Source organism: Ostrea edulis, chromosome 3, assembly GCF_947568905.1.
Source record: "Ostrea edulis chromosome 3, xbOstEdul1.1, whole genome shotgun sequence".
NCBI lineage: Eukaryota > Metazoa > Mollusca > Bivalvia > Ostreida > Ostreidae > Ostrea > Ostrea edulis.
This window is the reverse complement of record NC_079166.1, coordinates 87,906,094-87,934,079: the sequence shown is the minus strand read 5'-3', so window position 1 is coordinate 87,934,079 and position 27,986 is coordinate 87,906,094. Positions and strand designations below refer to the sequence as shown.

General features: G+C 36.7%; 1 protein-coding gene across 3 annotated transcripts in view; it reads right to left on the bottom strand.

Moving 5' to 3' along the window:
* The window catches only part of LOC125673234 (transient receptor potential cation channel subfamily A member 1 homolog), a 45,239-nt gene that overhangs the window by 4,534 nt on the left and 12,719 nt on the right, over positions 1–27,986 (bottom strand). The window contains exons 5-23 of one of the 3 annotated variants that reach the window (XM_048909703.2): positions 23,465–23,659; positions 22,807–23,025; positions 21,466–21,632; positions 20,512–20,634; positions 19,112–19,295; positions 18,393–18,500; positions 17,432–17,520; positions 16,631–16,777; positions 15,764–15,875; positions 15,419–15,555; positions 14,219–14,340; positions 13,721–13,870; positions 6,921–7,057; positions 6,616–6,785; positions 4,605–4,767; positions 3,973–4,104; positions 3,071–3,271; positions 2,396–2,578; positions 905–973 (exon numbers count right to left, since the gene is read on the bottom strand). In XM_048909703.2, the coding sequence (XP_048765660.1) occupies positions 905–973; positions 2,396–2,578; positions 3,071–3,271; positions 3,973–4,104; positions 4,605–4,767; positions 6,616–6,785; positions 6,921–7,057; positions 13,721–13,870; positions 14,219–14,340; positions 15,419–15,555; positions 15,764–15,875; positions 16,631–16,777; positions 17,432–17,520; positions 18,393–18,500; positions 19,112–19,295; positions 20,512–20,634; positions 21,466–21,632; positions 22,807–23,025; positions 23,465–23,659 (2,808 nt within the window). Of the gene's footprint in view, positions 1–904; positions 974–2,395; positions 2,793–3,070; positions 3,272–3,972; positions 4,105–4,604; positions 4,768–6,615; positions 6,786–6,920; positions 7,058–13,720; positions 13,871–14,218; positions 14,341–15,418; positions 15,556–15,763; positions 15,876–16,630; positions 16,778–17,431; positions 17,521–18,392; positions 18,501–19,111; positions 19,296–20,511; positions 20,635–21,465; positions 21,633–22,806; positions 23,026–23,464; positions 23,660–27,986 lie in introns of those variants that run through there. The other 2 variants (XM_048909704.2, XM_048909709.2) reach the window with 2 other exon arrangements.

The following is a 27,986-nucleotide window of genomic DNA, read 5'->3' as shown; positions in this document are numbered from 1 at the left end:
GTTGACTGACAGTGTGTAAATATATGATGTATTGACTGACAGTGTGTAAATATATGATGTATTGTGACAGTGTGTATATATATAATGTATTGACTGACAGTGTGTATATATATATAATGTATTGACTGACAGTGTGTATATATGATGTATTGTGACAGTGTGTATATATATGATGTATTGTGACAGTGTGTATATACATTATGTATTAACTGACAGGGTGTAAATATATGATGTATTGACTGACAGTGGTATATATATAATGTATTGACTGACAGTGTGTAAATATATGCTGTATTGACTGACAGTGTGTAAATATATGCTGTATTGTGACAGTGTGTATATATATAATGTATTAACTGACAGTGTGTAAATATATGATGTATTGATTGACAGTGTGTACATATATAATGTGTTGACTGACAGTGTGTACATATATGATGTATTGACTGACAGTGCGTATATATATGATGTATTGACTGACAGTGTGTAAATATATGATGTATTGTGAAAGTGTGTATATATATTATGTATTAACTGACAGTGTGTAAATATATGATGTATTGACTGACAGTGCGTATATATATGATGTATTGATTGACAGTGTGTACATATATGATGTATTGACTGACAGTGTGTACATATATAATGTATTGACTGACAGTGTGTACATATATGATGTATTGACTGACAGTGCGTATATATATGATGTATTGACTGACAGTGTGTAAATATATGATGTATTGACTGACAGTGTATAAATATGATTGATATTTTATGTTCTCTGTTTATAGACTGTATAATACCTATACTGCAATACCACAAATCATACTTTTGTAATATGAATTTATTTCTTAAACCTGGTGTAGCACATTCATTTTAAATACTTTTAGAATTTTCTGTCTACCTGCATAGCCATTCTCTTGAGTGCAGCCTGCTCCTGTACAGCCTTGATATCATCTACAGCCAAACCAACCTACACAGGGGAAAATACAAATTTTTATCATTCACTTCATTTCAATATTCATACCATGAATTATACTTTTACTGAAATTTCAGTGCAACCATAGATTGACAACACTGTACTGTACACTGTACTCTATACATATGTGTGCACACATATTGTACACTGTACACAATATCATATATGCACATTTACACACACACACATATTGTACACTGTACACAATCATACAGTATCAAATGCACATTTACACACATATTTATTGATGTACACTGTACATACATGAACGCATACATCTTTCATACTGTACATGTATGTATAAATATTGTTAATGTACACTGTACGCATATGTATGTACACATAGTGTACAATGTACACACACACATGTATACATATTGTACACTGTACGCATATGTATGCACACATAGTGTACAATATACACACACACATGTATACATATTGTACAATGTACACACACACATGTATATATATTGTACACTGCACAAACAGGTATGGACACATAATGTGTGCTTTACACACATGTAAGGATAAATAGTGTACACTATCAACACATGTATAGGGGTACATGTATTTGCTAACATTCATGTAGTACACAAAAACCCCATTGATTTTAATACGCAGAATGAATAATCTTCAGAGACAAACAATAATCCGTAAAGATATATCAATACACCCTATTTCTTTTTAACATTGTTAATTCTCCTCGGTAATAAGTTTGGTTTTTTTAAAGTACCACAGCTGGTGGTAGGATTGTTAAATTGACCAGGCAGTAGGTTTTGACCACTGAAAATTTCATTGGACTAATAAGATTTAACAGTGCATTTCATTGTTGGGAGAAGTAAAATTATCAATCTGAATGGGATGCTAAAAATATATTTAAAACAAAAAAGGGGGAGCAAGTTCACATATCCCCCCCCCCCTTCCACTGAATGGCATGCTATACATGAATGGCTTTGCTATGCATAAACTAAAACAAATTACCATTGCATCTTACTCTTTACTTCACTGAAAGTATGTTGGGAATATGGAACTGCCATCACTCTAATGTCTTTTTTAAAATATATATATAAATATATATATGCGGTCCATACAGTAGCCAGACTTCTATGTTCAAAAGGGGCATAACTCCCAGAAAAAAAATGGAATCAGAATTTCATGCACATCTACACATTAAGTCCTTATTAACTACAAAATTCCAAGAAATTCATTGAGGAGTTTTAGAGGAGTTGCACTGACAAGAACAGGACAAACAGATGGACGGGTCAAAAACATTACAACCTCCACAACTCGTTGTGTGGGGTTTAAAAATCTGAAAGAGCGAAAATAGACCTCCATAGATGCGAGTGATTTTGTAATATAAACTTGACAGTGTTGAGTTAAAATCACATGGAAGAGAACAAAAAGACAGCCTACCAGTAAGTTCATGATGATGATGGACATCAAAATCATGAAGACGACGAACATGATGTAGGTGATCTCGGGGTAGAAATCTTGTTCACCTTGCTTCTCACCATAGAAAATGTTCTCGTACTCAAACTCGCCAATCATCATCACCGTGGTCTTAATGAGCGACTCCCACACCGTAGCAAATGCATCCTGTAGATAGAAACAAAATCATGACAAAAAACGGAAACAACATTGATAATGTTAAACTTATGGTCAATTAAGAGTGGTATGAATTTCATATGGTAAATCGACACTAGTCTGAATTCATGGTTGATTGGCAATGGTATGACATTCATTTCGTCAGTTGACAATGGTATGAAATTCATTTCGTCAGTTGACAATGGTATGAAATTCATTTCGTCAGCTGGCAATGGTATGAAATGCTTACATCAATTGACAGTATGAAATTCATAAACTCTCAGTAAAAAGAAAAGTGACACCTAAGTTGAAAATGCAATAGAAAATAAATCAAAAATAATACGAGTTAACAACGTGACAGAGATTAATGATGACCTAAATAAGATATGAGATCGAGGCTGACCTAAATAAAAAATAATACGAGACTGAGGCTGACCTAAATAAAAAAAAAAATATGAGATTTGGGATGACCTAAATAAAAACTGATATGAGATTGAGGCTGACCTGGTTTTGTAGCACTGTGTAGAATCCCAGACCAAAGGCAACAACGAACAGAAAGAAGACGATGGCGAATTGAAGGAAGGTGTTAAGAATGTCTTTAAACATGACAACGTAGATCCCAAACCGCGGGAATTTCTGGAGGAAGAGAACCAGATTAATCCAGCAGAGGAAGATTGCCACAGCCCCCACTGACCACTGCCACGTCTACAAAATATTAAATAAATCCTGATATTACACACAGAGATGTTATAAATAACAAGCCTTCAATCTAAATAGAGTGATGTCATAATTAAACTATGATGTTACACATGGTATTGTCTATTTGACAAGCCTTGATGTTACACATAGCAATGTCATAATGAACAAATCATGAATTTAAACAATTATGATGTCATAATTAATAAGAGGCCCATGGACTTTAACGATCACCTGAGTATCGTAGCCCATACATAACCCATACAGGGAGTCTCATATTTACATTTAAGTCTCAATATGGATTCCTGTGTACACATGTTTATGATCTTTCAAAATATCCATACAATTCCTATTCATTTACAGAAGATGGAAAAATGGAAGTTTGAAGTAAATAAATCATTTTCACATCCCCCCCCCCCAACTCCTCCCTCCACTACATGTATATGGCTATATTGGCCCTGCCCTAGGGCCTCAACTACTGACCCAGGAGCCATGAATTTCACAATCAAGGTAGAAAGCTTCATGGACATAATTAGCCTAGTTTTTCTCAAATATACATGAAAGTAGAGAAGATTTTCTAAGATCTAATACCTGATCACATGGATTGTTGACAGCTGAAAAGAAATGAACTGACCATGAGAAACTTACGAATCTGTATCCTGTGGATTGTTGACAGCTGAAAAGAAATGAACTGACCACGAGAAACTTACGAATCTGTATCCCGTGGATCGCTGACAGTTCTCAAAGTCGATCACCAGCAATAAGGCACAGACGTAGGTGACCCACTCAATCAGATTCTCGAACCCCAGATACTGCAGCTTGGCCTGGTAAATCTGCAACAACTGCAAAAGAAAAAAAATCTCATGAAAATGTGCATTCCGGAAAGTCACTTATCTTCATACTGCACAGGCAAGTCTCTACTCGTCCTAGAGGTCACAAGTTTCACATGTGCACTCACATTAGATAGGCAACACTCTATGCTACTCATTAACAGATCTCCCAAGTTTTACTTCTCTGCCCACATTCAAATGACATGCATTTACTCATCATATCAATCTTCATGTGTGAGTGTGTGCTAAGATTTGACTACAGAAGCATCTCTACTCATTATATCGATCCCCATGTGTGAGTGTGTGACTACAGAATCTCGCCTCTCTAAGACACGCCTCTACTCGTTCCGTTGACCCTAATCTGTGAGAGTGTGACTACAGAATCTCGCCTCTCTAAGACACGCCTCTACTCGTTACATTGACCCTAATCTGTGAGAGTGTGACTACAGAATCTCACCTCTCTAAGACACGCCTCTGTGAGTGTGTGCCGAGATTTGACTACAGAATCTCACCTCTCTTAGTAAATTCCAAGCAGACAACGCCATGATGACGTATTTTCCAATTGTAGCAAACAGGGGCTGATCGAATTCCGAGCTGTCCAGTGTATGTCTACTCGACGCATTGCTACACGCTGTTTTCTCTGCGACACTCGATTCCATACCTAAAGCTTGATACCTGGAGACAAAAAGACAAATGTTGTAAGGGGATAAAATTACCATGACACAGCGAGATTTCACAAATTATGCAATCTCTCTAAAAACTTTAATTTAAGAAGCCTTAGGCATAATACATCTTCACATTGTTTTTTATTTAAGGAGTAACACATGAACAGTTCAAATGGAAGTGTGTCAAACGTGCAAAATAAAATCAGAAATAAATTCTTTGTCCTTTACAAACCTTTCCCCTGTCTGGTTAGGGTGAAAGACTGCCAGTCAGTGGCTCACTCATTCCAGTCCCATACGGTTTTCACAAATGTTGCCATTACTTGTTATTGTTTGTCACTGACCCAGGAGACTTTATTTCAACCACATAATATTATTACTTTTTTACAAGTGAAATGTTTGCAAATTGTCAAGATGTGTGTATGAAAACCTAGAGACTCTCATTTCTTTTTTCTGTCTTAAAGTGTTGCAGTATCAATCTTCTCCTTTTCTCTTAGTTAATGTTTAATTTAAATGTATAGTCTGCTTTTTTTCCCTCTTTACTCATCTTGCCAAAGACTACATGTATATTAAGTCATAATCTAAAGATCTGGAACTCTTCAGTATAGAAAGTAAATACGTTGGTCATATTCAATTCAGAGACAGTCACATTGCTGGTGAAACTCGTAACTACCATGTGATTTTCAAGTGATTATCATGTGATTATCATGCGAATATGAAATGATTATCATGTGACTATTATGTAATTATCATGTGGCTATCATGCATGTGTGTAGCAGCCAATTTCGACATTTAAATTTTTGTGCCAATTTGTACACGTTATCCGCGCGCTACGTCATAGTTTTTAGGGCACATATATTTTTTGTGTATGCACGAGCTCGCTGCGAAGAATGTGGGTATTATGTTCCTGTTTCACTGGACATTGTACTGAACTGCTGTTTTCTAGAGAAACTACTTATTCGGTATAAGAATAATGAACATTAGCACATTCCATTGATTTATTTGAAAACGTGTATTATTTGAATTGATACAGTGTATAAAGCATGTTCTCTGAGTAAACACATGTGTACGTAGTTCATGTCCTGAATATTTATGCAAACTATGTTTACAGAATTACAGTATTGTGCAATATAATTCAATGATAGTATTAAGATATATATGACATAGTTTTTGGATAGTTTGAATTATTATTAGACATGATCATATGTGTTGTCAGTATCAATTCACTGTTTACAATTATTTTTTTGTTTTATTACAGTATATCGTATGAAGTTGAGGAAGTCACATGATGCCAATCATTGACTTAAGAATAAATTTTCCAGGCATACGCATAGACGATTTGTTTCTATTCATTATGGACGGTGGCCAGTACAATGTGATTTACACTATCTAAGGATATAGAGGATCTGGTCAATTAATTGCAAAAAAAGAATAAATTTAGAGGGGATGCTGAGTCTGAGGCAGGTGAAACGCGTGTATGCCTCGTGTTCAACTCTGACAGACACGTCACGGACAATGTACAAGCTGAATCATAAGGGAACATCTCAAGATTCGATGCCAATGTTAATCTAAATATAATTATCACAGCCATGTTAAATCTCACTATTATTGTACAAAATAAGTCTCCCTGAACTTACACTTCAAAAGGACAGTCCGTGAATACAATGTACCCAGTGAGAAAGACGAGACTTACACTTCAAAAGGAGGGTCCGTGGACACGATGTACCCAGTGAGAAAGACGAGACTTACACTTCAAAAGGAGGGTCCGTGGATACGATGTACCCAGTGAGAAAGACGAGACTTACACTTCAAAAGGAGGGTCCGTGGACACGATGTACCCAGTGAGAAAGACGAGACTTACACTTCAAAAGGAGGGTCCGTGGATACGATGTACCCAGTGAGAAAGACGAGGAAGACAGCGTAAATCAAAAAGTTCATGTAGTAGAAGGTCCGCCCAAAGCTGTTCCACTTGTGACGGAGTAGAGCGTTCACCAGAGGATGAGCTAGAAGATCCTCCCGCTTAGAGTTCACCTACAGCGATAGGAAAACGAAGAGCTTACAGGCATGGGAAACAAGATGGAAATTCAGCAACAATATTGACGAGATTCTTTATTCAATGAGAGAGTTGTTATTAATGGGTAAGTAACAATAATTTGTTTCACATACCATTATCATGAGTGGATGGTTGCTCTTCATTTCACTGGAGTCAGAAGTGTATGGTCTAGCCAAGACATTGAGGGAGAAATCCTCATTATACACACTGCCTGTAAAGAAGAGATAGAAATCCTCATTATACACACTGCCTGTAAAGAAGACAGAGAAATCCTGCATTTTATATAAATGTATGCTTCCTGAAAGTAAGACAGAGAAAGTCTAGTTTTACACACATCCCTAAAGAGAGATAAATCCTATCTTTACACACTCCCTATAAAATCAGACATTGTAACAGAAATCCTAGTTGTTTTATATTTCCTGTAAATCCTACATTATGTTAAAATGAATTATTCAACTACTATTCCGATGACTGCTCCATTAACACGACTGTGTGTGCAGGGCGGGAACCTGAGTGAACGTAAACCACCGAAAGGCTACTCAAAGTTTAATGTTACAATGAAGACAGAAGATGAAAACCTCATAATGGCAGATAATATGAAGTGTTACAAGTTACTAGATAATTTGAAGTGTTACAAGTTACTAGGTTTCAAATGTAAATTTATACATTTCTTAAATAAATTGATAAGGAGAACAGTTACCTCATTTTGAGGGTGGTGGGGTGGTATGGGGGTTGTAACGTATATACATGTATTGGGGGTGGGGGGGGGGGGGGGTTAATGTAGACATTGATTTTGATTTACTGTTGATATCCATGGTTTAAATTAAGAAAATAAAAAAAAACTCCACATGTGTAGATTTGACTGTATAGTAAAATCTGTCTATTTCAGATCTGACTGTATAGTAAAATCTGTCTATTTCAGATCTGACTGTATAGTAAAATCTGTCTGATTCAGATCTGACTGTATAGTAAAACTTGTCTATTTCAGATCTGACTGTATAGTAAAACTTGTCTATTTCAGATCTGACTGTATAGTAAAATCTGTCTGATTCAGATCTCACTGTATAGTAAAACTTGTCTATTCCAGATCTGACTGTATAGTTAAACTTGTCTATTCCAGATCTGACTGTATAGTAAAATCTGTGTTATCTGGATCTGACTTCTAATCTGGATCTATGCAATCCGAAATGTTGTGTACAACACAGAATACATACGATGTATATATACTAAACCTTTTAGTATATTTACAAACCATAGAATTAAAAAAAATAAAAATAAAATAATAATGAAACTTCATGCAATACTTCAAAATTCAACACAATTTGACAATGTGATACTTTATAAAACACAAACTGAATGCAGTATGAAATGGAGACATTCTACTTCTATCAAAGCTACAATTACTAGTAATCTTAAATAATACATGTAGATCACTTAAGGTGGCTCACTACACCCAGAAATAGTTTCTCAAATCAGTACGAATTAATTTAATTATAAAAGATATGATGATATACAATACATATATATGCCAAACAAGGCAAAAAATATACAAATTTGGATAAAAACATGGTTTCAAAAAAATCATTTCAACACATATGAATAAAAGACTCTGGGGGATTTGAACTTGAGATCTGCGGTTCACCAGCCCAATGCTTTAACCACTGAGCTATGATGATAGACAAACAAATTGATCGATACAACTAATTTCACAAAATATTAAAATCGCCATCTTGTGTTGTGGTGTTACTATGTGTTACACAAAGTATAAGCTTTAGTAAAGTGAGCTACCTTAATTTGCAAAATATCTATTTACCTATTTTTTTTCTTTATCAAAATGAATGATATATTCATAACAATATAATGAATATTTATGTATGTTTTTGGTTTTGGGTAAATTCTTAATATCCTCATTAAACCCAATGTATAAAAGTAAAATGGAGCTGAAAAATTGCCAAACACCTTTTATTCAGCTCTCAGGAATGTGTACTGATAATAAAATATATATATTTTTTTTTTAAATTGTTTTCACTTCAGAAAAAAAATTCAAAGTCCATGAACCAACTTTTTTTCCATTGAAAAATGTTACATAAATTTTCTTAGGATCTTTAAATGATAGATTAGAGATTTAATAAGCTTAGAGGCATATGATAAGTATGTTTTTGAATAATATGATTGTGTTATATAATGCTCTGAAAATAACATAAATGCCACCCTTGAAACGAATTAAAAAAAACATTACTGAAATTAATATTACGTTCGTAGCCTGTCGTGTCCGAAAATGAAGAAAAAATATGATGCCTCTTAATATTTCATGACGAGAATTTATTTACGATATCACGTGTTGTTTGCATATTTCATGTCGTTATTAACTCAGTAAATGAATACCAAGCCAATTGTGGTTGTGTTACTTATTTTATTTTTCAAACGATTTTCATAGTTACTTTTGGAGTCCGATTCGTTACGAACATAAATCACCTGGTTGCTAGTACGATTGAGATTCACATGATGTATTTCGATTTCTATTTTATTACGTCACCGATGCTGAACTCCCTATGTGTAATTGAACTCGCCCACAGATTTGCATTGTGGGATAGCGATGGCGGTAAATACAGTGTCCACAAAACGATGATTTCGTTACGAACATGATACGTCGTTAACTGATGCAGAAAAATTCGTAAGTACTGTTTATTTTACGTTTATGCATATTAGATAATACATAAATGAGTTATTTGCGACATATTCTTACTCAGGTTTGTCAACACTGAGACCCCAAGAATTTTTTGTCGTGTCTGACATAACGAACGTACGGAAACATTATTCTAAAAGTTGAAATTTGCATTTCTGACACGGAGGGTAATTTTTAGCCTATAGATGTTCGATTTAAAAAAAAAGAAAACTGATTGGTTACTATGAATTATTTTAACAAACTGTAAATTTTCTATGGATGATGTTCGTATTATGAATTTATAAACGGACACATGATACTGGGCTGTTTTGTTGTCTTTTTACGAACATAATATTAATGATTCTGTTTCATCTAAACTTTTCAGAATCAATCAATGTAATCATTATCAAAGATGTTATTTTACACAATGAGAGTTGTTTCATAGATGCTCTCTCCTTTTCAGATCAAGGAAGTTTGTGGGGGTGAATACCTTCTCCAATTTATGCTGCGGAAAGGAGACAGATTTTATTGGCCCCCTGTGGATGACTTCTCTTGGGAGCCATATGATAACATACATCAACTTTTGCCAATACCTGTTTTGTCCAATTAAGCAGTCTTCCTCTAGAAGACAATTATTTTAACTTTGAAACATTCACACTCGCTCATGCTATTCAAAATTCATATTGTTGTTGCATTGAAATAAATGTTTTCCTTTGCGCTGAAAAAATTGTGTCTGCGTTACTTCCATCAGATGATAGTTTTGCTATGAATATATCCTAAGAATCGTACTGCTAACTCAAAGTAACAGAGTCATAGCAGTAAAGATGTCTTCTTATGAAGGAAAAGATTGTGACTGTTTCTCTAATGATGTCTGTCATAATTTTATGGAATAAATCAAAGCCGAAAATTATGGAAGTAATGCGTCTTAAATTCTTCAATCTGACTGCAAGGTCTGTAATAATAAATTTTGAAAAAAAAGTTTTTAATCACCTCTTCAGAAGATATCTTAAAAGTTGAATAACAGATTTACAATAAAAATACAGTTATTACTGCAGTATGTATTTTCATTCAGACACCATGTTACTTCCATAATTTTGTTAGTCATCTATATTCAAACTAATTTCAAATTAAATCCGTGCCATGGATTATCTTTTACTTTGTATTTCTATAAACTAGAAGATGTAGACTACTCAAAACCATACACCAAATAAGAAATAAATTAATTTGAAATTTATTGGTGAAAGTAACACTTTGCATCCCAGCTCCAGAAACTTACTTATTTATATTAAAGGGTATAAATTATCACTTAGACTACCCAAGAGCCAAGTGGCGGTCTTGTAAAATAGAAAAAAATTAAAGTGATTAATCATGAAATGTGCTCAAGAAAGATAACTCTGTATTTCAAACTGTTCAAAGTGAGATAACTCTTGTAGTAAAAACTGTGAAGTGAGAGAGCAACAGCACCCCCTATTTTGTGTTAAGTAACTGATAAATTAAAATGAACACTAACATCAACTAAGGGCTATTCCAGCAAAAAACGTATGGGGGGGAGGGACGGCAGCCGATATTTTTTTGGATGGGTGGGGGTGATTTGGGAAAATATATTTGTATGGGTGGTTGTCTTCCAGGTTAAATAAAAAACATGGGTGCCTGTGAATTATGATAAAAATGAAAACGTATCACGTTACGTTTCTTTTATTACAAAAGAAGAAAAGCGGAGCCATTCTACATTAACTTAAGTACGGAAAAAAGATTGATAAATGGGCAGATAACTCAATGTTACCGTAAACCTTTCCCCTCCAAGGCGTTACCCAACCTATTGTACCTGTCCTAAACGACCACCTGTCTAACGCAACCAACAATCATGAATTTTACAACCTTTTCGTGTAATTTCACCTTTAAGAAACGACTGTCCATTTTTTCGATTACAACGCGATTCCTACTTTCGATTTCAGTCGAGCATGACTATTCTGGGAATTATCGCTCCTAACACTTTCGTTTTAAAATACACAGGTAATAGATCGGAGGTGATCTTCTTTAATCGGCACTCTGAATCAATTATTATACCCAAGCTATCAATTGGTTAACGTGTAATTAACATGCAGCGTCGTGTGAGGTTAATTACCAAAACCCGAGTTGTTGTTTATTTAACAAAATCAAGGATCAGGGAATCACGACCGTTGTTTCCGAAGGTGTGAATTTCGACAGACTTTGAGATGTGCGGGGTAATTCGGATATGAAATCTCCCACCTGTTATATCATTACGTTTAACAGAGTGGAAAATTTGCCTGATTGCGATATAAATCGGGTAAATATTATGCTTGGGACTGAAATTTTAAATGGAATATTCGCGAGTTTCCTGTAGGCCTACGAGAGATTGTAGGGGGAAAAGTCAAAGGAAAAACGTCACAATCTATATGCATACACTTTGTAATTTAGGGAAATATCTATGTCTTGCACTTAAGTTGCGAGAAAACCTAACTCGTTGAAAAGTTCTTCTCCGTTGCTTGCTTGAATTTGTACACCACTATACAATGCCATTTTAAGTATACATATTGTAACTGAAGTAATAAGACACTTGTCTTTTAAAAGCAATAAAGAGAGTAACAATATATATGAATTTAAATTTAAAGTGATATAATATATTCATATTTTATTTAGTTTTATATCATTAAAAAAATAACTTCTTGTTATTTCAACAATTAACAAGCACCCAGATCATGACATGAGTAAAAAGGACATGCACATCTAATCCAGAAATGATATGACAATACCCCACATCATTAGTGAAACTGTTCGTTTATAATAATCAAACAGAGCTTAGGTTTCTACAACTCGCATGTTTCCAGAGTATACAAAATCAATTGCATTTATTCTTTCATTTTATATGCTGAGATCATCCTTTTTTTCTCCCTACCAAAATTGCATTGGAAACCAAAATATGTAATTTTTTCTGCAATGATTGCTACTTTCGTCTCCCGGTGAAACAACAAAGAAAGACATTTTATTGTTTATATTTTTTGCATTTTTAAAAATATAAACTAGAATTAAGTTCTAAAATATCATATGGTTGATCCATTTGTTACGTTAAATGAAAGTATTGAATTGTATGGGTGGTGGTGGCAGGGGAGAATCTAATTGTATGGGTGGTGGTAGCAGAGGAAAATTTAATTGTATGGGTGGCTGTCTTAAAAATAAAGTGCCTTCCCTCCCCCCCATATTTTTTTTGCTGGAATAGCCCTAAGATATAACTCTGTATTTCAAACTGTTCAAAGTGAGATAACTCTTGTAGTAAAAACTGTGAAGTGAGAGAGCAACAGCACCCCCTATTTTGTGTTAAGTAACTGATAAATTAAAATGAACACTAATATCAGGTAATATACAACATTTCTCTTACCAGAGCCCTTTCCTCGGTCTGTTGGCATGCAAATGAGTTCAGCCATGCAGAGCAAATTAGGTCAGAAATGGAAAGTTAACATATATATCATGCTTCTTACTAAGCCTACTATCAAAATGCTGCCATGCCATGCTTGAAAACCTATACAATCACCCACCCTCTTTTTAACATTGTACCCCATGAACAAATTAAACCCCACTATCCAACACAAAACATTGATTAATCTACAACTACACAGAACATACTACAAAGAATAAAGGTCACTTTAAGCATAAAATGGGCCTATTTATTTCCACTTAAAATGCTCACTATCTCATCCTCTCTCTTACCTCATTGTGGCCACTCACTTGTTCCTCTCTCTCTCTCTCTCTCTCTATATATATATATATATATATATATATATAATTATATAAAGCACAAACAAACAATTATAACACCCAACCTTACGTTTACCCCTAGGATCTAAACGATACATGTGAAAATCAATTAATTAATATATAAAGCACTAAATAATCACAATATATATATATATATATATATATATATATATATATATAGCCGACCAAACCTACCAAGTGAGAACATACTTACAATGTGTAGAAGAGAATACACACATATATTATTGTAAAGGCAAAAAAGTACTATGTTGCGTGTCTCTCTCTCTCTCTCTCTCTCTTTCTCACCTAATCCCTCACTGGTTCCTCTCTTTCCCTCCCGACTCTCTCTCTCTCTCTCTGCCCCTTTCTCTCCCCTCTCTCTTTCTCACCTGACCCCTCACTGGTTCCTCTTTCCCTCCCCTTTCTCTCTCTCTCTCTCTCTCTGCCCCTTTCTCTCCCCTCTCTCTTTCTCACCTGATCCTGACCCATCACTGGTTCCGCCCTCTGTCCAGTTGGAGTATGTGTCGTCCAGAAACTCGTAGTTAAATGTGCACTTGTAGTCTGGGTGCTCTGGATTCCTGTTGTTTGTGGTCATGCATCGCAAAAATGCCGACTCTGCCACATCTGGACACAAGATAGAATATATTGACTGACCACTGTCATATTTACATGCAACATTAAATATATTAAATGATTACACCCACAATGGCTGACTGATATGTACAGCTCCTAGCTTATTCAGACAGGTAAATACCCCCTGCAGTGGTAATGCAACTTTGATCTTGTCTCAAACACTGCATAATTACATAACACTTCTCTAGTTCTGATTCTATGTGACCTTGATCCCTGACAAATGACTGAATTCAAGGTCAGAACAGTCCAAACAGGTTACCTCTACATTACAAAGATCTGGTCCAGACTAAAATTGTATCCAGTCTTGTGTATAAAATTTATAGCATTTTAGATCCTGACCTGGCATTTTCTTGATGAGTTTCCTCATGGGCGTGGTCCTCAGCCCGGTGCCAATATCCGGGGTCTCATTTCTCATGGCATCCTCCCATTTGTCACTGTTGATGATTACCAAGGCAACCTCACTGTAAATATAAGGGGACTAATCATTCATAATTCAAAGTTTCTCTATTTCGCGTGTTGTCAGCTGATATCAAATGATCAGACACACCCACACAATGTATGTACAGACACACCCACACAATGTATGTACAGACACACCCACACAATGTATGTACAGACACACCCACACAATGTATGTACAGACACACCCACACAATGTATGTACAGACACACCCACACAATGTATGTACAGACACACCCACACAATGCATGTACAGACACACCCACACAATGCATGTACAGACACACCCACACAATGCATGTACAGACACACCCACACAATGCATGTACAGACACACCCACACAATGCATGTACAGACACACCCACACAATGTATGTACAGACACACCCACACAATGTATGTACAGACACACCCACACAATGTATGTACAGACACACTCACACAATGTATGTACAGACACACCCACACAATGTATGTACAGACACACCCACACATTGTACAGACACACCCACACAATGTATGTACAGACACACCCACACATTGTACAAACACACCCACACAATGTATGTATAGACACACCCACACAATGTATGTACAGACACACCCACACAATGTATGTATAGACACACCCACACATTGTACAGACACACCCACACAATGTATGTATAGACACACCCACACATTGTACAGACACACCCACACAATGTATGTACAGACACACTCACACAATGTATGTACAGACACACCGCATGTATAGACACACCCACACAATGTATGTATAGACACACCCACACAATGTATGTATAGACACACCCACACAATGTATGTATAGACACACCCACACAATGTATGTATAGACACACCCACACAATGTATGTACAGACACACCCACACAATGTATGTACAGACACACCCACACAATGTATGTATAGACACACCCACACAATGTATGTATAGACACACCCACACAATGTATGTACAGACACACCCACACAATGTATGTATAGACACACCCACACAATGTATGTATAGACACACCCACACAATGTATGTACAGACACTATTGTGTTTCTACTCACGGTTTGTTGTTGTCGATGGCCATATCCATACAGTTGTTGCCATCTGTGTCTCGTTGTGAAACGTTTGCAAAATGATCCAGTAAACATTTCACGACATCAGCATGTCCGTAGCGTGATGCCAAGTGAAGGGGTGTTGTCTAGTAAATATTAAAAATTCAGCCGTGAAAGGTCATGTCAACATTGCTTTAATTCCTTGATAAAGAAGTAAATCACCTGGTTCTCAGAATCCCTGTCAATCTATCTTGGATTTGAGAACCAAATAAATAACTGTTTTACACATAGCTCCAAATTACCGATCACGAGAGGGCAGCACAAATCTGTTGAGAACTGACCCATGGTACTTACTTTAGTCTTATCCATGGGGTCAACCGGTGCATCTGCGTCTAACAGACACTTGACTGTCTTCAGCCAACCCTTCGCAGCCGCACAATCCAGCGGCGTCCATAAAACAGAGTTTCTGAAATTAAGAAGCATCTACAGGAGAGGATCTCACTGTACATCATCTACAGGAGTGGATCTCACTGTACATCATCTACAGGAGTGGATCTCACTGTACATCATCCACAGGAGTGGATCTCACTGTACATCAGCTACAGGAGAGGATCTCACTGTACATCATCTACAGGAGTGGATCTCACTGTACATCATCTACAGGAGAGGATCTCACTGTACATCATCTACAGGAGTGGATCTCACTGTACATCATCTACAGGAGTGGATCTCACTGTACATCATCCACAGGAGTGGATCTCACTGTACATCAGCTACAGGAGAGGATCTCACTGTACATCATCTACAGGAGTGGATCTCACTGTACATCATCCACAGGAGTGGATCTCACTGTACATCAGCTACAGGAGGGGATCTCACTGTATATCATCAACTTTGTGTTCGTTGTGATAAAATACTATGCTATAATCGAGTAAATTTTCTATCCAAGAATTTTTCAGTCGAAAGAAAAAAACAAGTCTCATTATTTGTCACATTTTACACCATAATCCCGCATGAAATTTCCAATAGAAATTCCATCACTGAGTTTTCCTTGTTTTTGTCAAGCATTGAATGATGCATATGAATTAATTCCATTGAAATCATAAAATCATGAATTTTTTTTCATTGATAAGCAGCCATTAGAAAAATGGGGATCACTGCTGTAAATGAGCATATATTTCAATTACAAATCAGTTTTCAAGTGTCCCCGTGGGATCTCACCTGGCTGCGACGTCGGCACCGTTCTTAATGAGAATCATGGCGACCTTGGTGTGTCCGTGAAGCGTGGCCAGATGTAGAGCCGTGTTGGAGTCCTCGTCTTCGTCGTTCACAGATGAGTGATCACGTATCACCAACTCTCTCACAACACTGCATGACACGAAAAAAAGAGCATATATCAGAAAAATTTGTAAATCTGATACATGATGTCAAATTCCTTATTTTCTTTTCAGGTCAAATTTCCACATAGCAAATAACCTCAGGTTCACGAGGTCTGGGTTTTATGATGGTGTGCCATTCCCACAGTTCAATTTCTCGTTACAGAGGATTTCAGCTCGTAAGAATGTCAATAACAGAAACTTCCCCACACACATTTCTCAGAACATTTGGTTTTATATTTAACAATGTATGCTATACGGTAATTGATTGATTGTATATCATTGATGCTTAATGTCCCTCTCCAGAATTTTTCATTCATGTGGAGACGTCACCATTGTCGGTGAAGGGCTGCAAAATTTAGTGTTATACAGTAATGGATAAGAGAGACTTCCTCATACTGAATTTTACTGCACACGTACACAAAAGGTACTGAATGGGAATCTAAGCTGGTGTACTAGAATTTGGCACAATGGGATCAAACGCACAATGGATGTATTCTAATTCAGTGCTTCCTCTGTAGTTGATAATGGATAAATAGAGAATTTAAAATTCTTCTGCAACCATGACTTGGTGATGACCTGTTTGTTCACGGTTAAGATATATCACCTGCAGATTGAGCTCTTCCATTGAATCGTCCACACTTACTTGGTCCTGCCGTTTTTGGCAGCGAGATGAAGTGGAGTTTGCTCCTCTTCATTTTTACAATCCAAGTCTGCACCGTGTTCAATCAGGCACTGTAACAAGCAAAAATTACCTGTACATATTCACTTTTCAAAAATTTGTATTTCAGCAGTCACTACACAAGAGATCTCACATCAGTTAGAATCATCTAAGAACTGCTATTTTTATGGACACTGATTTGGTAACTGCACGAGTCTCGAATCAGAAATCGAACACAGTCAGACCTCTCCTGTGTTCTTTAGAATCATTTATAAAACTGTGACTATCATATTCTTGGCAGAAAATTAACAAAAAAATTATATCTGGGACACAAATGATGAACAACAGAATTTGAATTTTTTTTTAATACTATTATATTGTGTATCAGTGTGGAGATTCTTCAAATTCCATGCAAAAACAATGATATACCGTAAATCTGGATATTTTTGCGTCAATTAATTTTTGCGAATATGAGTAAAACGCCTATATATTTATTTTTGTGGTTATCATTTTTGTGAATCTATGCAGAAGCATATATATACCAATCCTTAGAGTTATTTTTGAGACAAAATATTTTTGTGAATCCAACTGACTCGCAAAAACGTTAAAATTAATCGACAGCAAAAAATAACCAGATTTACGATATCATTGATTTTTTAATTTCACCAATGATTATTTTCATTAAAAAAATGATCTTATAAAGGAATTTCTGAAAAACTTTAAGTACGAGACTTTACAGAAATTTTCTGGATTTTGATTTAGATATTTGTAGTTTGCTATACTGTATGATTGTTTTTCGATTTAACGTTGCCAATAATTAAAAAATTTCCTGGCCTGGACTTCATCACTAAAACAATGAAATCGAGACTTCAATAAATTATAAAACAAAAACCCCACTTGTTGTGTAAACCAGAAAACAGTCAGGGGAAAGCATTTATAAACCTACCTTTACAATACTGAGGTAGCCATCCTGAGCAGCAATGTGGAGGGGATGATTGTCATAGCGATCACCAACGTCCACCAGTCTCCGGACGTCTGGGTATGCCAACATAGTCTTAGAAAGAAAGAAAGAAAATTCAATAAAACCTCTGTCTTTGTGAATCATGTTGCTCTTGAGCATGGTTATTTTTAATTTTGTGCCACTAAACATGTCCAATCTCTTGATGACAAACTTCATCTCGACCTTTACAAATGACCTTGAACTCCTCAAGTCACAGTTTTGACCTAACTTTACTGAATATCATTATAATCATGTCTGAACCTCAAAAGTTACAAGTTGACGACAGAGGTGAAGTTAACTTTTTTTGAATTTCGTGATATCTAACTTACAAATTTCAACATGACTGCATAGAGCTTCTTACATTTTGCAAGTGGCATTGTAAATCTACCTTCAATATTTCACCTTAATTATTTCCGGGGGGTGTCAGATGTTGTCAAGCTTTGTGGTGACTGTGTTAAATCTATATTTAGAATTCTACCTTGAGTGTGTCAAGTTTATCAAACTTTGTGGTGACCTCGTTAATCTATATTTAGAATTCTACCTATGTGCATAGAGGTTATCAAGTTTTATGGTGACCTTGTTAATCGATATTTAGATTTTTACCTTGAGTGCATCAAGTTGATAAAACTTAATAATGACCTTGTTAAATATATTTAGAATTCTACCTTGAGTGCGTCAAGTTTGTCCTCCTCGGCGGCGAGATACACCGCTGTTTTGTCGTTTTTGTCGACAGCCTCGTAATCCGCACCTTTCTTCAGCAGAGTGTCCAGAGACTCCGCGTGACCGGAATACGCCGCCATCAACAGCGGCGTGTAGTTATCCTTGTCTCGTTTCTCCAGCGGAGCTTTCCTTAAATGGACACCACCAAAAAAATTGGACATTACAGAGAAAAAAAACGCTTTTATGAGAAATATTATTCAGCTGATGATTTGAGAAAACGACACAATGATGGAATACATTCAATGAGTATATCATACAACAATAGCCATGCAGAAATAGACAGCTTCTTCACAAGGTACACGTACACTTGCATTATAGCTTGGTTAATATTCAATTGGAGGAAAAATTAAAAGATTAATCAAACACCTTCTTTATGCACATTTAAACATGTCTGAAAATTCATGCTTCCTCCCCTAACCTTGGATAATGTGATAATTTTGAAATCCAACTCTATTTCGGTCTTAAGTATAGTCAGATTTGCAACATGAAACTTTGCAATTTTTTTTATCTAAATGAGTGAAACATCTTACCACGTCAATTACAGCCAAACCATGACCCCATTATTTCTTAAACATAGAAATACAGAATTTGTTGGATTTTTTTAAATGGTGGTGGTGTAGTGGGGGGTCTTTGTAGATTTATGTACCTTTCTTAAGTACTAAAATCTTTTAATTTTCTTATTTCTCCTCCAATTTGGATATTTCTTTCAATACATTCTTTTTTTTTTTTTTTTTCGTTTGTCGACATGTAAGGACACTTTCATGTTGCATTATTTACATGTTAAAGTACGTAATTTGTTGCTGTCCAGTTGACGTTCATATAATTATTTTTTGCTCTGGTATATCATCTGTAGCTGTGTTATTTTGGTATGGGTTTATTGGTTGAGGTTAAAATGAGATATGATCTTTTGTGGCTTTTGTAGAAGTACATATGGAAACATTTTTGAGATTTTATTAAATACATTGCATTTTGGGGGTTTTATTGTGGTTTGCACATTTTCAGGTTTTTGTTGCAATACGTGCATTTGTTGTAATTTGCATGGGGGTTGGTTGCTACATACATGCATACTTTAAAGTGTTTGTTGACAAATGTCCACTTTGGGGTTTTTGCTGAAATAAATACAAGTTTGATGTTTGTTGCAATTCATACATTTGGGGGGGGGGGGGGGGGGGGGGGGGAGGGGGGATGCCTGCCATGCGTACATTCTAGGTGTTTTGTTGTGATGCATAATACAATTTTTTTGGCTTTGTCGCAATGTGTACATTGGGGGGGGGGAGGAAGGGGGTTGCCATGCATACATTTTGGGTATTTTTTAGTGATGCGTACATTTTGTTGTGATGCGTACCTTTCTATCAGGAATTCTACAACATCCTTGTGGTTGTATCCAGCAGCGATGTGAAGGGGCGTGGCCATCTCATCATTCAGAGCGTCAATCCTGGCGTGATGCTGGACCAACAATTTCACGCACCTGTATACAAACAGTCAGTAAACTTTTTCATCGGTACCTCACAACCTACTCTATCTCAGACCACTGTATAATATCACAGTCTACTTTATCTCAGACCACTGTATAATACCACAGTCTACATTATCTCAGACCACTGTATAATATCACAGTCTACTTTATCTCAGACCACTGTATAATATCAGTCTACTTTATCTCAGAACACTGTATAATATCACAGTCTACTTTATCTCAGACCACTGTATAATATCACAGTCTACTTTATCAATTGAATGTGATAAAATCCCAACTGTACAGTTCTAAAATTCCACAGACCAAATTAATATTCCAGCAGTGCAGTGGTAAATCCTAGCTATACAGAGGTAAACTCCCACCTGTACAAGAGTAAAGTACCACCTTAACAAGAGTAAACTCCCACCTGTATAAGAATAAACTCCCACCTGTACAAGAGTGAAAGGTGAAGATAACAAACAGTGATCAATCTCATAACTCCTATAAGCAATACAAAATAGAAAGTTGAGCAAACACGGACCCCTGGATATACCAGAGGTGGGATCAGGTGCCTAGGAGTAGTAAGCATCCCCTGCTGACCGGTCACACCTGCCGTGAGCCCTCTATCCTGATCAGGTAAATGGAGTTATCTGTAGTCAAAATCTGTGTGCCAAGGTCGGCCTAACAATCAGTATGAAACAAGAGTAAAATCCCTTCTGTACAAGAGTAAAATACCACCTATAGTGGTCAATTCTCATATGAACAGTGGTTACATCCCCTCTGACCAGGGGTAAAATCTCACCTGACAAGGGGTTTGATCCCTTCTGTGTGTATAGTTTTTACCTGATGTCTCCTGCTTTGGCTGCCAGGTGTAAAGGATACATGTAATTACTGCTGGGTGTATTGACATCTGACCGCTTGTCCAGACAAAGCTTGACCACATCATAATGTCCATTCTCTACAGCCAAGTGTAAACAGGTGTTCTGGTCACAATCTCTGTCTGTCACCATCTACAACCACAACACACTCATCGTTAGGTTACACAAAACAACACAGAACAGTGAAACCTTAACAACACACTCATCATTAGGTTACACAAAACAGACCAGTGAAACCTTAACAACACACCCATCGTTAGGTTACACAAAGCACAACACAGACCAGCGAAACCTTAACAACACACTCATCGTTAGGTTACACAAAGCACAGAACAGCGAAACCTTAACAACACACTCATCGTTAGGTTACACAACACAGACCAGTGAAACCTTAACAACACACTCATCGTTAGGTTACACAACACAGACCAGAGAAACCTTAACAACACACTCATCGTTAGGTTACACAAAGCACAACACAGACCAGCGAAACCTTAACAACACACTCATCGTTAGGTTACACAAAGCACAACACTGACCAGCGAAACCTTAACAACACACTCATCATTAGGTTACACAAAACAGACCAGTGAAACCTTAACAACACACTCATCGTTAGGTTACACAAAGCACAACACAGACCAGCGAAACCTTAACAACACACTCATCATTAGGTTACACAAAACACAGAACAGCGAAACCTTAACAACACACTCATCATTAGGTTACACAAAACACAACACAGACCAGCGAAACCTTAACAACACACTCATCATTAGGTTACACAAAACACAACACAGACCAGCGAAACCTTGACAATCATAACCTGATGTTGAAAGATTCCGCAGCAAGCTTATTTTGTTAGTTTCTCTTATTTCATGTGTAACTAAGACAATACTAATATGTCAAATAAAATAATTCCTACAGAAATTTATAGTCAAATCTCGTTATCTCAAACTGAGAAAAATAACTTCAAGATATCCGAGGATTCCAGATATTGAAGGTAAACTACTTAGAGAATAAGTGGTTGAGACATCTGAATCACTTCGACATATCCATGGAGATAAGTGACAAGGGAGGTAAATGATGAGGGAGGGAAGTGATGAGGAAGATAACTAATGAGGAAGATAACTGACAAGGAAGATAAGTGATGAGGGAGATAAGTGACAATGGAGATAAGTGACAATGGAGATAAGTGATAAGGGAGATAAGTGATAAGTGACAAGGGAGATAAGTGATGAGGGAGGTAGGTGATACATGTAAGGGAGATAAGTGATGAGGGAGCTAATTGTACAACAATGCTTACATTTGAGATGGTAACCCAGCCATCCTGTTTGGCACCCGCCTGGAACATCAATTGCACAATTTCAATATTCCCTTCCGACCCAGCGCAGTGGAGCGGGGTCAGATCTTCGTTGTCCTTGCATCTAAGCTGGGCCCCCGAATCGATCAACAGCCTGGCAATCTCCACATGGTTGTGTGTTGCTGCCATATGTAAAGACGTCATTCCTTGTTTGTCCTCCGCCTGGCAAGTAGAGATAGTTTAATTCTTAGTCCAGATACAGAGCTGTTACATCACTTCCTGTAGGGTCATTTATCATAGTCAGTGGCTGCATTTCAAATACTCTCAAATATAAGGATTAAGGGTCCATCACAAATTTTCACAAACCTTCATAGAAACTTCTATTTGCAAAATACTGAATGTCTGTGAGAAGCAAAATTGAAATTTCCTGTTCATTTTCATTGCCAGTTGACTTAATTTTGAATTCCATGCATAATTATTTTAAAATCTTATCACTTTGAATTTACAAAATTTCTTCAGCTACCTCTAATACAGTATTGTAGCCCCTGCAGTTAACAAAAGACAAATACAACATCATTATATAGCTATCTTTGATGCCGAGATCTTATATAACTTTTTTGCGTTATTCCACCAGCCCCCCCACACACAAGTTCTGTCTTACCTCGATGTTGATTCCTCTGAACTGAAGCAGTTCCCTTGTGGCCAGTTCATTGCCCCTCATGGCCGCGTAGTGCAGGGGAGTTAATCCATATTTGTCCCCACGGTTCATGTCTGCACCATTCTTGATCAGGAATGCGACGACGATGTCTTGCGACGCCAGCTCATCTGCTGAGTGACTGGCCGGAATTGCACTTTGCTGAATAAACCAATCAGTATGTTATTTCACATAAATTTATATATCTTATACACGATTATTATGAAAGGCTCTCAGGCCACAACACTCACCTGATTTGTCATACAAGCTTTTTAAAAGAGAAAGGGCATTTTCAACTGTGGTCTTATCCTGCACATGCTAGCCCCAGGCAATTGAAATGTTATCTATGTGTACCTATTACTGCTGTTAATAAACTAAACAAATTAAAAAATGGCTAACTCCCTAGACCGAAAAATCATATAAAGATTAAACAAACAAATAATCATTTCACATATCTTAAAAGAATGCATGCAAAATTAGAATCAATAAACTGTGGACTCGATCATCATGTTTCTGAGATTTCTTACACTGTGTGCAGGAAAATGCATTGGGGGAAACTTCAAATTTACCTTACTCTGTGAAAAAATACAATTTTAGTAGAAAGTTATATGGGGGGAAATTCGGTAGGATTTGAACTCAGGATCAACAGGTTAAGAAATGGAGTTATCCTGCCATCAAAGTAAATAAATAAAAGGACAAGAAAAACATTGCTGAATATGTTCATCTTGGTGTTACAAAGGGAAGTCAGTCATGACTATGACAATGTGTTGTTCTTCTTTAACTTTGATCACTCAATGAAAAAACAAACCTTACAGACAGTCAGACGGACACTAGACAGACAACAAATTTAAATCAGAGATGCTCTAGCTGAGTCTTTTCCTCTTCATTCATTAAGATTTTCTGTAAAATATTTATCAACAGACAAAGGTTTTACCCCTAAATCATCGCATATAAACTTATCCTTAATATTAAATCAAAGTTTGGATTCAATGGTGCTTGCTGTGTTGAAATCTTCAATATATAAATGAACGTGATATTCTGAACTAAATCATCATCCAAAAGTGTCAAGATCACAGTGAATCATGGAAACACATCAAAGGTAGTTAATCACAATATCAAATTCATTTTTGATTGATTGATAAGTCAACTGAAAAACTGAATGGAAAACTATGTTAATGAGCACCAGCACATAGAGGAAAATTTCACCATCCATTTTATTTCACTGATGCCTCTATCAATCAAATACACACGTCTGTAACATTGAGCATAAATTCTTTTTACTTTCTAAAACCATTTTCGCATGATACTCAGTAAATGAGAGTATTCAGTCTAGCTGTTGTAAAAGTTAAATAATTTCAAAGTTATCTTCTTTGAATTTAGGGACATCTGCGACATTTTGTGACATTTTCTCTAAAATTGTTTTTTCATCTCCTCAATATGAAAAGTTCTTGTATGATTTCTGAAAATTGGTTTAATCTTTATAGTGTAATTACCATTTACTTTGTATACGGGCCTGGGTAGCTCAGTGGTTAGATTATCTAATTAAACAAGTATTGATCCCAGGTTTCATACCTCATTGTTTCAAAAAAAAAATTATCTTCTTCTTTGCTACAGTATTAAGTACATTTACTTACTGTAATACATTAGAGCTGACTTTATATTTTAACAACTTACTGTAACACATATTAAAGCTGACTTTTACAATTTAACAACTTACTGTAATACATAAGAGCTGACTTTATATTTTAACAACTTACTGTAATATATAAGAGCTGACTTTACATTTTAACAACTTACTGTAATAAATAAGAGCTGACTTTATATTTTTACTTGTAACAACCAGGAATTATGAAAATATATATGCTAACTCTAAAACAGACCTGGTGATATACCCGAAGATTTTTTGTAGAAACAAGATAGAATACAAAGGAATACATGAAATCATGGAAAATTATTCATTATTCATATCCCCGCTAAAATTCTAATCATTGATTATTATACAATTTGTGATTGAAATTCATTCTGACTATTATACATTATTCACCACTGAATTTTACAAATACCAGTGGTGTAAAAGGCCAAAATAAAATATGTGTGTTTCTGGTTTCCCTACCATACCTAACTTTTTTTTCCTGCCAATCCTAAATTATTTTATTGATGATATACAAGTCATGTATATGAAAGAAAATAAAAATCCTGAATTGGGAATGATTTCTGTTTGCATTCGAGTTTCTCTGATTTACATTTTAACTACTATTGATCTTTAACGTTTGTGAGAAGTATTTGTAAGGTATAGTACTAGATCTGTATTGAAAGTGTATCAAAAACCAAGTGTTTTACCTACCTACTCTACCTAATGTTTTTTTTTTTGAAATAGGAAACACACATTTATCTTATTTTGGCCTCATTAAAAATTAATACTTGTGCCAATCCAAGATATTTCTTAACAGTGAATTTAATTGAAACAGCAATACTAAAACTGTGAATTTCTTGTGATCACTAACGATTAACTCTGTTAAGGTAGATGCAGGGCGTCTCTTAAGTGACTTTGGTCTCGCACCCTGGAAAACGGACACATCCAAATTTGACAGTTTTATATCCCAATAAAGTGCACTGCCATGTCCCATGCCACGCCCATCAGATGTTTTATCTTCATAAACAGATGAGTGTGCATGGGACAAAATCACGTCAACTTTGGTACAACAATCGACTTGTCAAGATATTTCTTGAATTGTTTAAATAACTACAGAAATGATAGTTCATTTAATTACATGATTGTCACTCTTTAGATAATTTCTTTTAATGAAATACTTACTACAACATATGTAGGGATTATCTCCCTTAAAACAGATTTTTTTTTTTTTTTAAAAGTTTCAATGACCTGATTATATGCTGCAATTCACATTTCTCAACAGATGCACCAATTAACAAAGTTGATTCAAACTACATGAGCCCAAAAAGGGATATGACATATATGGCCATATCATCTTAATTAATGATCATGCTATAATGACCTATGTATGCATTACTTCTAAAATGATATTAAACAACAATTCTTCAGAGAAAATAATTTTTAGTAAAACATCTATTTTCACAAATTTCACTTTTCTTTTAATTTCATATTTCTGGATCAAAAAATATTGTACAAATGATTATTGGACTATGACAGATCAGAAAAACATACTTAGAGGATATGATGGTCACCGCTCGGGGCAGTGGTTGTATGTGAGAGGGTATGGTGGTCTCTTGCTCGGGGCAGTGGTTGTATGTGAGAGGGTACGGTGGTCACCCACTCCGATATGTGGCTGTATGTGAGAGGGTATGGTGGTCGCCCGCTCGGGGCAGTGGTTGTATGTGAGAGCGTATGGTGGTCACCCACTTGGGGTAGTGGTTGTATGTGAGAGGGTATGGTGGTCACCCACTCAGATATGTGGCTGTATGTGAGAGGGTATGGTGGTCACCCACTCAGGGCAGTGGTTGTATGTGAAAGGGTATGGTGGTCACCGCTCGGGGCAGTGGTTGTATGTGAGAGGGTACGGTGGTCACCCACTCCGATATGTGGCTGTATGTGAGAGGGTATGGTGGTTGCCCGCTCGGGGCAGTGGTTGTATGTGAGAGGGTACGGTGGTCACCCGCTCAAGGCAGTGGTTGTATGTGAGAGGGTATGGTGGTCACCTGCTCGGGGTAGTGGTTGTATGTGAGAGCGTATGGTGGTCACCTGCTCGGGGTAGTGGCTGTATGTGAGAGGGTATGGTGGTCACCTGCTCGGGGTAGTGGTTATATGTGAGAGGGTATGGTGGTCACCTGCTCGGGGTAGTGGCTGTATGTGAGAGGGTATGGTGGTCACCTGCTCGGGGTAGTGGCTGTATGTGAGAGGGTACGGTGGTCACCCACTCAAGGCAGTGGTTGTATGTGAGAGGGTATGGTGGTCACCTGCTCGGGGTAGTGGTTGTATGTGAGAGCGTATGGTGGTCACCTGCTCGGGGTAGTGGCTGTATGTGAGAGGGTATGGTGGTCACCTGCTCGGGGTAGTGGTTGTATGTGAGAGGGTATGGTGGTCACCTGCTCGGGGTAGTGGTTATATGTGAGAGGGTATGGTGGTCACCTGCTCGGGGTAGTGGTTATATGTGAGAGGGTATGGTGGTCACCTGCTCGGGGTAGTGGTTGTATGTGAGAGGGTATGGTGGTCACCCGCTCGGACACACAGCTTCCCACCAAATGACCCCTAACACCCACATCCATGCAGGTCAATAAACAGCTATTATTTAGAATTACATGTACCTGTGTTTTGTTAACTTTATATATCGGTCATGGTAGCCGGTCTTTCAGACTTCCTACAGACAAGTCGGTCTATCATCGTTTCAATCGATACAGACTGACAACATTTTCTATAGAGAGTGTCTATCGATCCACCGTTAATTTCGCACACTGCTTTATATAACTGTTATGGTAGCCGGTCCTTCAGACTGGCCTCGACATGATAATGAAC